This window comes from Pituophis catenifer, unplaced genomic scaffold (assembly GCF_029215685.1).
Source record: "Pituophis catenifer annectens isolate HBS135680 unplaced genomic scaffold, rPitCat1.0.hap2 SCAF_1, whole genome shotgun sequence".
Taxonomy (NCBI): domain Eukaryota; kingdom Metazoa; phylum Chordata; class Lepidosauria; order Squamata; family Colubridae; genus Pituophis; species Pituophis catenifer.
In genome coordinates, this window is record NW_027256881.1 from 234,196,293 (window position 1) to 234,210,406 (window position 14,114).

At 39.0% G+C, this 14,114-nt stretch overlaps 1 protein-coding gene across 1 annotated transcript; it reads left to right on the forward strand.

Moving 5' to 3' along the window:
* Nucleotides 1-1,975: 1,975 nt before the first annotated feature.
* CHURC1 (churchill domain containing 1) lies at nt 1,976-9,954 on the forward strand. The gene is made up of 4 exons (XM_070957175.1): nt 1,976-2,100; nt 3,846-3,981; nt 5,052-5,122; nt 7,683-9,954. The coding sequence occupies exons 1-4, from the start codon at nt 2,062-2,064 to the stop codon at nt 7,773-7,775; spliced, it is 339 nt and encodes a 112-aa protein (XP_070813276.1). The 5' UTR covers nt 1,976-2,061; the 3' UTR covers nt 7,776-9,954.
* The last annotated feature ends 4,160 nt before the right edge of the window (nt 9,955-14,114 follow it).

Consider the following 14,114-nt stretch of genomic DNA (forward strand, 5'->3'; position numbering starts at 1 on the left):
TAGCTGATAATTTAGTGAAAATCAAGTATGCAACTTTACACAAATCTATCTGTTGCTCCTATAAGTAGTCAAGCTGCTCTGCTTAGCAGCTTGACTACTTTAACTGATTATTATGCAGAAAAGTTTCAGTGTCTTAGGATGGAATAATGTTATATATAGTACTATAGTGGAGACACCTCTTAACGTGATGTTCCATTGTCCATCCACTAGCTTTGCCCATGGAAAGTTCCACTTCTTTCCCCTCTGCTTCCCCACTCCACCCACTAAGCTCCAATACCATAATTAAATTTACAGAGGTAAAAGCAGAGAAAGTTGTAGCAAAAGCAAGCAATAGGCTAGAGACGGAGTGGGGTGGACAGCTGCTGCTGACTAAACTTCTTTCATTATTAAACATTACCTACAGTCAAAGAAGTGATATGTTTTCAGGAGATTTTTTTTCTTTCCCTTATAATCCTTATTCATTTAATTGGAGTTCTTTTTAAACAAATGTTGCCACTGTACATATGTTCTATATAATTAAATCTAATTATACAACTAAATTAATATTAATAATATATTTAGTTCTTTGCAGATGTTGACAATATGTGGGCAACAATGTATTGGTCCAGAACTCATTAATAGACAATATATGTTTGCCCATTATGCTTTTTCCTTTTGGGGTAAGCATTATGCAAAGCAAGGAAAAAAGGAAAAAAAGAGTGAGAAGTAGTGAACAGATATTAAAGGCAGGAAATGGGAGAGAGAAAGAAGAGAAATCTTGCACGAAGAAACATTTTATATATCTCAAAATATTTTATAAATGAGTGAATTTTGTTAAGCATTTATATCATGGGTACTAAAATTAATACATTTGAAATGTTTGTTTTTAGCACTTTGGGAGTCTGAGAGGTGCCTTCCAGTCAATTTTGACCACTGAACAGCCTGGACTAGCCCCTGCGGTTTCCTTGGGGAGATTTGCAGAAGTGGTTTGCCTTCGCCTCCTTCCTAGGACTGAAAGAAAGTGACTGGTCCAAGGTCATCCAGCTGGCTTTGTGCCTAAAGCAGGACTAGGATTCATATCTCACTATAGCAAACTGGCTCTTCTATTTCCATCACTTGGCTCATCCCAAATCTCTGCAAGAACAGAAGAGCAGCTATAGTAGTTATTCTTCCCAGTGTCAGCAGAGGGAAAGTGGGGAAGAAGTCTTCGTTATGTCAAACACACGTGATTGTAGCACGAAGCACGAGCTAATACACCTCGGAAACTTCAAGGCTCATATTTACTATAATCCGATCCAATGGCTTTAAGGACCCGCCCATTCTTTGCTTTTTCTTGTAATTTTTCTGATAAATTTTACTTCTCAAATTTAAAGTTTCTGTCTAAAGGTTTAAATATTGTAGAGAGACTTAGATGCAGCAACAGAAGCCTGTGAATTAAGCTCCTTTGTTTTCCCATTCTATTGAAAGAAAGGAGAAATGCACCTTGGTACTAATTTCTATCCATAATAGATGATGATTCCCACTGGTGATTCATAACATCCTCCCGAAGCCTCTTTAGTGATATAAAGCCGATGCACGTAAGTACTGGTAATACACCACCAAAAGTGATGCCTGGATTACGCTATAAATCTCTAGGTTAGTCATCTCTCTCTCTCTTTTTTTTTTTTTACGGGAGAAGTAAAAAAGCGCCTAAGCATTTAAAAATCTAATTAATGCATGAAATTAAAAAATTAAAAATAGGATCCACTTTCGATAAACAGTAGGAGCACTGGAAGCTTGAGAACAAAAATCTTCCAAGGGCTTTTGCAGCCACGCCGCTCCAACGCATAAAGCTTGGGAAAACAGCGATCTTTCCCTCCATTCAACTCTACGTACCCGCAAAACCTTAGCCCAAAATTCTATCTCTGTCCGATAAACCACGCCCTCGGCACAGGCTCCTCCCCCTCTAGCCGCCCCGCCTCCATTCGGAGAGTCACTTGGGGCAGAATCGAAGAAATCTCGTTTGTTTTCCTTTCTCTCTCGCGCGCGCGGAGAGTGACGTCACAGGGACGCACAGATTCGGGAAGGAGGTTTTAAATCAGCATGTGCGGGGGCTGCGTGAAGACGGAGTACCCGCCTCGGGTAAGGGGTGGGGGGGGAACTGGCTTTCTATAGGGCACGGGTAGGGGGTGCAGCCACGTTCCCCTCCCTTTGTCTTGGCTTCCCTATTCCTTGACTTCCTACGAAGTTTGCCCCCCCCCTTCCCCTTACCAGGGAGTAGATGAGACCCAAAGCAGGCAGTCTGCAGGCAGAATTAATTTCTCCCACGTTCTGTGATGCCTTTATTAAGACCAGCCAAAATGACACCAAACAGTGGACAAAGTGCAATACTAATAAATATATTCCCGGATTTTTTTTCCACTTTGGAATTCTCCCCCAGGGCGAAATGAAGTTAAGAATCCTTTTTGTTTGTTTGTTTGTTTTTGTTTTGGCTAAGGTTTTTTTTCCTCATTCGAACCTGTTGTGGTTGAAAAGGATTCTTATACCTGTGGTGGGCTCTCATTTTCTGCCAAGAGGATGCAGGCCTTTAATTGCCAGCACTTTCCACTCTGTTACACTACACAGCTTCCAGTATTTCTATTGAGTCGTTTATTATATGGGATTCTGGGAATTGTAGTTCACCAATGGGGGGGGAATAGACAACGTTTCTCTCCTAACATGTACTGAGTAATAAAACAATTCTCGAGAAAATGTTTTTTTTTCAATATCTGTGTGCTTTCAAGTCAGTTTTTGATTGCTTGGGGACTACTGGGGTGGGGTGGGGCAGAGAATCTTGCCCCCCTCCCCAGGTTGCCATTGCCTCCACCCCAGGGCTAAGAGAAAGTGACTGGGCTAAGGTCACCCAACTGGTTTTGTGCCTGAGGCAAGACTAGAACTCACAGTCTCCCAGTTTCTAGTCTGGTGTCTTAACTGTTATGTAGAATGACTATAAAAGTTATGTATTTTCAAGAAACTCTGCTAATGATGTGCAATAGGAAATATATTTTCTATTTCTAGTTTCTAAAAATGAACTGTTTAAAAGATATTTTAACATATCTCTAGGTTATGTATGTATTTTTTTTATTTTAACTGTATTTCTCAATGTAATGTTGAAATTATTGACTTGACATCAACCAAACAGAACCATTGCACATTGTATTGAGGAATAAATTGAAAATCAGTAGTACATTTAAAGCCAGAGATGTGCCAGCTGATTAGAAAATTTGAAAAATGCAAGAAAATGACCTCAGTAAAATATAGGATTGTTCTAAGTGGTAGATTGATTGCAGAGTATATGTTATAATCCAAAAAGTCTTTGGTGGCATTATTGTTGTTGTAGTCATTGTTAACTGTGATTTCTCTCTCTGGAATGGAAAAGAATATACCACAGAAGAAACAGTATTTGAAAACTAGGGTCAGGTGGGTTGTTAGATGGATTGCTTGTTTTTGGTATAACTTGTTAAATAAGACTTTCCTTTTTTAAGTTATGGTTTATAATATTAAGTGTGAGCCCACATAGGGAGAAGTCAGATTTTAACAGCTTACTATATTATTGTTTAGAAGGCTGCTTTGAAATCATTCTATCTGGAAGAAGGTATGTATGGAAATTAGGGCTGGGAGAAATCTGCCAGAATTACTCATATGTAGAATAAAATAACCAACGTGGAGTACTTAATTAGCTTCTATGTGTTTTTTCTAATCATAATCACTCCTTTGATTGATTTTTAAAAAATATGGGAATTTCTGAATGTAGAATTCTGAAATAATTTGTAAATTTGGCTCTTAAATCAATTTAAGAAAAGATCACTGGCTGTGTTAACATATTTCCCCACCTTTGAATCTTTTAGGGTACTACTTGCTTGGAGAACGGATCCTATTTAATGAACTATGTTGGTTGTATTGAATGCAAAACACGGGATTTTGTGATGATTGTGAACAAAGCAACAGAAGAAGAGGATGGAGAGGAAATTATCACTTATGATCGTAAGATGGCCAGATTCTTCTGTTGTTTATATGGGTGTTCAGAACCTGTATCCAGAAATTTACTGTTGAAAGTTAAATGTGTCTAGACATGCTTTTATATTTGAGACATGTACACATGTATTTCATTCTCATAATTAAAACAAAATGGTAATGAATTGTTATCACAGTTACCTAAATAATGCACTTCAGGATTCTGGGCTATGTCCAGTAATACCTGACTGCTAACAGTTGAGGCACAAGGGTATAGTAAATGAATTTATTCTTCCTGTTCTTCAGCAGAATTTAGGGAATATGGTGGTGTATTACATGTAATTACAAAAGGGAGGACCAAAACTTATTTTCAATTGATCTTTTTTGATACTATTTGGTCAAAATAATTACATTACTGCCTTCTGATTTCCCAGTCTGGTCTACATTCCTCGGATTGCTTAATGGTCTCACAGTAAAAATATTAATTTTATTTTATTCTGTTTGGCTTTTGGAAATCAGCTAACATCAGCTTGATGCTACCGTCAATTTTTCTATGTAATGATTGCTTGTTGCCCTGAAAGAGTGCCATAGACACATTTTAAACAGATTAATATTCTTTTGCAACAGCATCCCACGGCTGAATGTCTCCTAGCCATGTTGTTTTAATGAGCAGACAAGTGTCTACTTGTATTGCTACTCCTTCCTGCTTCTCTATATTGCCACTTGTGCTCAGTTTCCAGGTATAATCCTGTATGTCTTTTGCTTTTTCTTCTACTGTATTACTTTTTAGTGAACCAATGTGCAATGCCAGAACATGCCAATTCTCTCTTTTTTTTTTTCATTGAAGCAATAGCAACGAATGTTTTAGAGAAGTGACGATAGTAGGAATAATCAATAAAAGGAAATTGAGGGTGGGGGCGGAGTGAGGAAAGGTTGAGCTTTCCATAGACTATACCTTTTTAGTATGACTGCTATAGCATATATTATTCTTTGATTCCTATATAAGTGCAAAAGTCTTAAGCAATTTGATTTCTTTTACAATTTAGAGCATAGGTTTCAAGCCTATTTTGTTTTCCTAAATTTCTTTGTTTTCTTTTCAGATGTATGTAAGAATTGTCACCATGTGATAGCCAGGCATGAATACACTTTTGGTGTGGTGGATGATTACCAGGTATAAGAGCCTTTCATTGATCAAGCACTAAATTTGTTTACCTTTTATTTACTTCAACTTTTTATCTTCTTGAGGCTCATGAAGCTTGTTAATTAATTTTCAACATTTAATTCAGTATACTTTCATACTTTATGACGTTGTTAATGAATGGACCACATTTGGTAGTATGTTGTGTGAATCCAGCCTATGTAATTATTTAGTGGTTATGCTGTACAAACTCAGCCAGTTGGTTTAGTAATATAAACTATTATTAATTTATTAATTCAGCTTGAGTGCTGTCTAAATACAAACTGACTCTGGGCAGATGACAATGCAGTAGACCATAAAAACAAGACAAATACATGTGTCCCAAAATAATGCTGCAGAATCCAATCTGAGCCAGTGACCAAGACCAGAGGTTTATTCTTCCAAGCTTTTAGAATCATGCTGGAGCCCATCCTCAGGAAACTTCTCTCTCTCCAAAATGTGTGACCCTCAAATAACCTAGCCCTATGCCTTGAATTGTACCTGGAAGCATACTGTCAACCACTGCAGCTCTTGAAGCAGAGATGTCATATAGGCATACTCGGGTATGCCAATCACTGGTTTTCAAAGGCAACCTCATGTAGAACACATTGCCTTGAGATGACTATGTGTGAATAATTGTCTGAAGGACCATTTCATCCAAAGAGAGAAACAGCTGGTACATCAGAGCTGTACAAAGGCTCTCTTGGCCACAGCTGCCACGAGATCTTCAAGCCAGATCTGTGAGTCCAAGAGAAGTTCCAGACTGCACCATTCTTAAAGGAGGAAGTGGTACTCTATCAAGAATACACGTGGAAAATCCTTGGGAATATCAAGAGCCACTCAGCCTTAATAGGATTGAGTTGAAGTCAGGTCCTCCCCTTCTAGACCGGCACAGCTCCCAGGCACTTGGACAAGACCTTAACTGCCTCACTTGGTCAGCCTAGACTTGATAAATATAATTGAGTGTTATCAGCATACTTTTGATACCAAATCCCAAATTGGCTGATGACCTCACTCAGCAGTTTCATGTAATACCTCTGCTTCACAAGCTGTACTTGCTGCCAAATTGCTTCTGGGTACAATTCAAGATGCTGATCATTATCTATAAAAACCTAGATGGTTTATGGCTTTATTTATTTATTTATTTATTTAACTAACTAACTTATATGCCGCCCTTCTCCCAAAGGCCTCGGGGCGGCTCACAGAAATTAAAAACACTGACAACAATAAAAATAACTACTAAAATAATCAATTAAAATCTCCCAATTAAAATTACCCATCAGATAGCAAATTTGTTGGAAAAGCCATGTCTTCAGGTCATGGCGGAAAGAGCGGAGGTCGGGGGCCGTCCGGAGCCCCGTGAATAACCCATTCCAGAGAGCCGGTGGGCCCACAGAGAATGCTGGGCGCCACCAGCCGACATTGTCTGGCTGATGGCACCCGGAGGAGGGCAGTCCTATGTGAGCGCACAGGGCGGTGGGAGGCAGGCAGAAGGTGGTCCTGCAGGTACCCCAGGCCAATTCCATGTTAATAACTTGAGGGACCCTCTGCCTCCCTTAGTATCTACCCAGCCAATTCAATCTGGATGTCATCTCAGGACCCCAGAAGCATGCCTTCTCTGTACAGTGCCTGGCTCTGGAATGAGGTTTCTCCCCAGATCTGAACAGCCACCATCCTACTGGTATTTCAAAGGGCGTTGAAGATTTACTTTTTCAGCAAGGATGACTGAGCCTCCTTTTAACTTGAGTGGTTTTCCTTTGTTTCCATCCAGTTTTGTCATTCTGCAATCTTTACCTTTCTTTTTGTCTTCGTTGTTTTTCTTATTTTAATGTTTTAAATAATTTCTAAACCACCCAGAATTGCTGTGAAGTAGGCAATATATCAATTTAATTTATGGTTCACACAGTCAGTCAGATGTTTAAATTGGATTTGGCATTTTTATCCACCTATTGGGTCCTTCCCAAGGACCTGGGATAGACAGATATTGCTATTTGATGGTGTTAAGGGTATTGTTGCAGGATTTATTTTATGAAAATAAGTGATATTTAATTATATTGCTTCCAAATAAATAATGACTTTACACAATCAAAATCATGGCATCAGATTTTGGCAGTTATTGCAAAGTGGTAGTTTTAGCAGTTCTTTGCGAACAACAGGGGGAGATAGAGTGCTTTTATATTTGACACCAATCTGATGTTATACCCACCATCTCTTTTAAGGTTTTGGCAAGTAGTTAATAATTTAAAACATGGTTACTGGAATTTCTGAGAGCTATGATGTAGTGTGTCTAGAAGGCCTCAGGTTGAGGAAAGCTAACTATTTCATCTCATTAAAGAAAAGAATGGGTAAACTTCCTGCAAGTTCTTAGCAGATAGATCTTAATAACTTGAAAATGTTCACTTGTAGGGTTGAACGTGTTAAGGTAGGTTTGCTTGAACCATGACCATTGTTACAGCTCATCGATTCCTTGGTTAACACAAATAAATATACTTATGCAGCAAATGAAACAAATTCTCATTTACCCAATGTAAATATATCTTGTCTCTCTTTCCAGGAATACACCATGCTATGCATGCTCTGTGGGAGGGCAGAAGATTCTATCAGTATCTTGCCTGATGATCCTCATCTGATGACTCCATTGTTCTGAAGTGCCTTGATTTGATTTTTCTCAGCCATTGTATCCTGTGCTAAATGATAGAACCTCATGAAATATGACATTTACAGAACACAAAAGCCGACTGCTCAATCCATGTGGGAAGTCAAGTGGTATGGGGTCAAAAAATGGTATCTTACTTTACCATCATCAGAAGTGATTTCTGCAAGCTAAAGGAAGAGAGAGAAAAAAATTCATTTGCTGAAAGCTTCGTAGAAAAGGCAGAACCGCTGCCTGCTGCTTTGGGTCTTTAATGTTTTCTACAAGTCAGAATGCTGTGGTCAGTGTTATTGGCATCGTAGGGAATGCTGTGTTTTGCAGAAAGCTTTGAAAAGGGTCAGAACAGGAGGACCTTTTTGTGACTGTCTACCCCACTGCAATACCAACCAGTGCCCCCAGTTCTCCTATCTGAAAGAGGACTCCCTAAAAGGAAAGAATTCTGATCTGTAGGAGATGCAAAAAATGTATGAGAAATGTTATTGTTATTGCAAAGGTGTTAGGGGAAAATTGCCTTTTCCAAAGCCATCCAGCACACCACGTAGAAATAGAGGAAAAGGCAAAACCAGGTTACTTGAGGGACTGTCTCATCCCACTGGGATTGGCCTGTGCCATTCGTGCCAGCAGAGCAGGCATGCTGTGGGCTCTGTCAGCCTGATAATTCCAGCTGGCAGGGTCCAGGAGGAGGGCCTTCTCTGCTGTTGCTCCTGCCCTCTGGAACATCTCCCCCCCCTCCCCATGTGAGGTTGGCCCTTTTTGTAAAGGCCTAAAAATGTAGTGGAACAGCGCAATGGAGGTGGTTGGTTGAATAATAACAGATCCCACCTCTCCTCCACATACACCCCACGCTTCCCATGTGTCCTTGGTTTTAATGTCTGATTTTAACTTATGTTTTAACTATATATAATTGTAAGCCGCCCAGAGTTACCCTATGGTAAGATGGGTGACCAATAAATTTAATTAATTATTTAACAGAAAGCTTTAGAGAAGGATAGTACTAGTCCGTGTTTCTCAGCTGTTTCTGTGCCCCAAATGAAAGAAGACTCCATTTTCTTTCCAAGTTTTCCAGAATGTATGGTTGACTCATAGGACAGTCATGTAGCTTCACGTTCATTAGAAAAGGAACAGATGAAGAAATCTTGCTGATTCTAATCTAAATAATTGCATTGATGTGAACTTCCCAAGCCATGGGATACATGCCCTCTGATATGCTAAAGGCAGTTCCTGAGTCAAAGGGGGAAATTATCTTTTGTATTGGCACATCATATATTGGGTGATTTGTTTATAAAGTAAATGAAACAAAGCTGAAAAGAAGTTGGCATTATGGTACTTGTTTGCTTGGATTTCCTTTATCAATAGGACCTTCATTAATTTCATTGGGAAAGATACACATCAGTTCAGAAGATCAGAAAAGGGTAACTTTTTCACAGAACTGTATTTGATTCAGCAAGGCTGCCTTCTGTGGTTCGTTGATGGTGCCAGCCTGTGGTATATGGCCTATTTCAATTAGGATTTCACTGTGAAATTAGGTAGGGAGAGCTGATCTGAGACTAATTAAACTGAAGTTTCATCTTTAAGGAACTTAGTCAAGGGCCATAAATCTTTAGCCACTGAACCTTTTTTTGAATGCAAATTACCTTAAACTGCTATCAGCAAATGTAAGCTTCAGTTCTCATATGTAAAATTAGAAAGGGACCTGGTGTCTGCTAATGGATTCTAGAAGCATTCCTCTCTATGGAAATTGGTCCTTTTAGAAAGACTGTACTGATCCTGATAGTGGTATCTGCCCTTACTGTAACTTGCATTAGCAAACTTCTCTGATGTGGATTGGATGACTGCTTTTTGCCAAAGATTTTGAAGATGATGCATGATTACTTTGCCTGCCCAATGAAGCAACTAGGAACTGATTTTTAACCGCAAGACTAAAACTAAAACGGGTCATCTTGCCAAGCTATTTATGAGCATAGAATATCAAACACTCAAGGCCAGTTGGCATGGTAAATCAGTGGAAGGAATAGCTCTATAATTGCCAGACACTGGAAATAAATTATAAGACTGTCACTTTGGGAAGTATAATAGATCTTGTAAGGCAATTCTGGTTACATACTTAATTACAATTTGACCTAAACTGGTATTGTTGATAATCTATCTAAATTACTGAAATGTGCAAAAAATATTTGAATGTATTTAGAGGTTTGTTGTGAAATTAAGATTTCTTTGTTCTTTTTGTTAGTTAAGATAGTGAACATGGGTAATAATTGCTAAACATAGATGACTTTAATTTTTGTCAAGAGAGCATACAGCATACATATTATCCTCTCTTAATGACCACAATTGAGCCTGGAATTTTGATTGTAAGTCATTGTGGTCATTAAGAGAGTCATCATGTGACCTGACTTGCGTTTATGATCGTTTTTGCAGTTGTTGTCATTTAGCAAATCTATTCTCGCAAGTGGGTGTTTTTGCCAGAACCAGAAATCAGCAAAAAAAACCTTCCAAATTGCGGTCACATGACTCTGGGATGCTGCAACTGGTCATAAATGCGAGCCGTTTGTCAAGCATCTGAAATTCGATCATATGATTATGGGGTGTGGCTGTGTACAGCAGTCATAACTTTGAGGACGTGTTGTACGTAACTTTGGTTCCTTCATAAGTGAATGGTCGTTAAGTGAGGTTCTTTGTGCTAAAATAAAGGTAAGTGAAACCAATTGAGTCCATTGTGTCTGAGCCTTGGAAGACTAGCAGCATCTTAGGCAGGATCACAGATTGTTTCAGACAAAACTTCCTAACCATCCATATTGCTTGGTGATAATTTTATCTTAAAATTGTATTGATCTCAGTTCCTGGAATGTTGGAGAAAGTGGAATCACTAATGAGAGTAATGGGTTTATTTTTTTAACTTAAAAGGAGCCCCTTTAGGACCTGACCTTTTGCTTAAAACCATTAGGCACACATTTGTTTTTGTTCTTATGTTTTGCACTTGGTGCTTAAGAAGAAATGTTTCTGGCAGCAAATCAAAATCTGTGAAGAGACTTGGCTTACTTTTCTTCTCTTGGCATTCCAGAGTGTGTGAAGACTCCTGAAAACTCTCAGTTCAACATTAGAAGGGACTGATTCAAGAATTAAGGCTTGCAGCTATTCACTGTATTCCGTGTCGGAAGCATGGCTTATGGTGTCCATGTTGTATTACTTTATATACTCCCAAAGTGATGGTGGCAGATTTACTGATTTTAATTTTAATGGAGAACAATTGAGCCAGCCTGCAAAAGCTGGAATTGCTCTTTATGGTCCCCAATCTTTGTGGCCCGGTGGGTGAGGAAGAGGGGAACTGGGCCATGTGAGTGGCAGACCAGCACACATGTACATGTGCAACTCCACTCACATGAGCAGCGGGCTGGTGCACATGTATGTGCATGCCAGGCAACCACTCGTATGAGATTTCAATATTCATTATTTCATCCTTATTGGAGATTCTTTTATAACTGATTTTGGTGTTACTTTTTCTGGTATGCATTAGAAAGACCAATGAAGTGAATGGAGTTACATTCATGGCACAGTAAGACTGAAATTCCATGCACAATTACAGGAGTAAGTTTAATTGAATTTAGTGGGACTTCTGACTATGATTGTACTGTATAGTGATATCTCATTAAATTAGCTGGAAATGATTATTTCCTCCCATTTTTAAACACAGATTAACGTGGCCTTTTTGTGGAAAAATTAAGAGTATAAAAAATGAAGATATTCCTTGACGGGAAGAGAATACCCTGCAGATCTTGAGTCCCAGAACCATATCACAGTGTGAGCTTCTTCTATTTCCTATAATACGTTCACCTGAAGACACTGATAAAAACTATTTTGTATCCTTATTATTCAACCATAGTGTTATTGACAAAAGTGGGGGAAACTAGAAGGTAAATTTTGATATGCTTGGCTAGATCGCTCATATCAGTAATGTTGGAGTATATTGTTTGATTGGATCGAACAACAGTCTCCTAGAGAAGCTAGTTTTTCCTTTACTTTCAATACAACCTCTGATTAATTATTTAGGAAGGAGAGAAAAAGAACAGTCCCTTGTAATGAATTTTAATCAGGAGAGTCTGTCTTTCAAACCATCCTCTTTGCAATTAACTCTGCAGATACTCTGAGATCAAAGATGTTGTTTAAGTATGTAATATGTGTGTTACAAGGCATTGCTGGATATACTCCACTGAATTTAATAGGAATTCTGTGGTTGTTGCTATCCACGTGCTCCCTATTCTTCCCATTTTCCAATTAAACTCTTCATCCTTGTGTTATTTTTATTGGTTTTTTTTTTAATGCAAGTTCCTTATAGTTCAGAGGTTTGGTGGTAACAAATTTGTAAAATAAATAAACTAAACTATAGACTTGGCTTCATTATTTTAAAAGATAATTTCTTACTAGAGCTTGCTTGACTGGAAAGACTGCTTGGATATTCAGGATTTGTTGCTTAATAATGGTTTGTTCTTCTAGGACTTGGGCAGAATTTTACAGTACTGTAAATCCAGACCTTCTCTTTCTGTAATTCCTGGAGCTGAGCTTGAGGGGATTTTGGCAACAGGCTAAGAACAATCTACAGGTAGTCCCTGATTTACAGCCATTAGTGATTGTTTAGAGTTGCGACAGCACTAAAAATAATGACTCTGTAAGTCACTGTTCCTGTAGTGACTTACAGCATGTGACTGTTGCATCATCCTCATGGTCACTTGATCAAAATTTGGGCATGTGGCAACTGGGTATGTATTTATGATAGTTGCAGTGTCATGGGGTAACGTAATTGCCATTTGCAATGTTCTTGGCCAGCTTCTGACAAGGAAAGCCAATGGGGAAGCTGAATTTGTTTAACAACCATGTGATTCACATAACTGCAGTGATTCTCTTAACAACCATAGAAAAAAGGTGGTAAAATTGGGCGGACTCACTTAATAACTGCCTTGCTTATCAATGAAAATTCTGGCCCCATTTGGGGGCCATAAGGTGAGGATTACCTGTAGTTGATTGAGCCAGTTGAGTCTGACATGTAGCAGCTTATTATAAGATTAACACATACAAAATGTCAGCTTTGGAAGCCATATTAGGCCAGAAGCTTCAATGCTGCCACCTTCTCATGTGTGGGAAAGTAGGAGGGGGGATTAAGGAGAGGGATTGTTTGTTTGTTTGTTTTTTATTTTATTTAGATTTATATGCCGCCCTTCTCCGGAGACTCAGGGTGGCTTACAATGCGCTAAGCAATAGCCTTCATCCTTCTGTATATTTATACAAAGTCAGCTTATTGCCCCCACAACTGGGTCCTCAATTTACCTACCTTAGAAAGGATGGAAGGCTGAGTCAACCTTGAGCCTTGGCGAGATTCGAACCTGCAGTAATTGCAGGCAGCTGGTCTTAATAACCAGCTTAATAACAGGGTGCCTTAGACCGCTGTACTACCAAGGCTCTTTAGTAGACATAATAGCATTCTTCCTGTTGGTCAAGCTCAGGGTGATCCAGCATCTGGAGGAGTGGTCAGGGGGCTGGGTAGAGATGGGACAGACATTGATTGGAGCGTGTGATCGACTGGGAAGTGAGGGGATAGTTTTGGGGGTTTTGACTTACTGAGGGAAAACCCGGGCTCTTCAGATTCGGGTTTTCTCAGATGTGCCAGTTTACCTATTCTGGTAAAGAGAACTTTGGAAAATGCTTGCTTTACTCGGACTTGGGGTTTTCTGACATAAAAAGCCAGAAAAACTTTGGAGGAATGCCTTCATCAGTAGGTTAAACCCTCCTCCTATTATTCCTTGCAGCTCTTATGCTGCAAAAGGATTAGAATATTAAGTGACTAGCATTAAATCCTTATAAGAAATGCCATCCTAGAGTAATTTAAGGAACCAAGAAGGAATTGGGGCATCTGAAGGCAAACATAGGAAGTAGAGATGTGGATTTTTTTTCCCCAAAAAGTTTTCCAGAATGGGTGTTATTAACGGCAGCTTCATTTAAAAATAAACAGAGCAGAAAGTTCTTCAACTCATTTATTTGACTTGTGAAATCAACAGTACCCAGCAAATGAGAGAGCCAAGGAATCAATACTTTTACACTTTTCAAGCCTCCTCCTTGAAGCTTTTAGAGGAGACTGTCATTCAGTAGAAGTCTGATGTTGCCTCTGCCAGGATGAAGCACCTCAAACACTCAGAAAAAAAAAGAGAGAGAAAATTGAGTATGCCTGTTTCTTTGGTTCCATCAGGAGAAGAGAAACTTCTGATTACAGGGCAAGGAATCCCTAGTCATTTTTCTGATCTATGTAAAGGCTACTTATATAATGTTGGGGATTCTGCTTTTTTC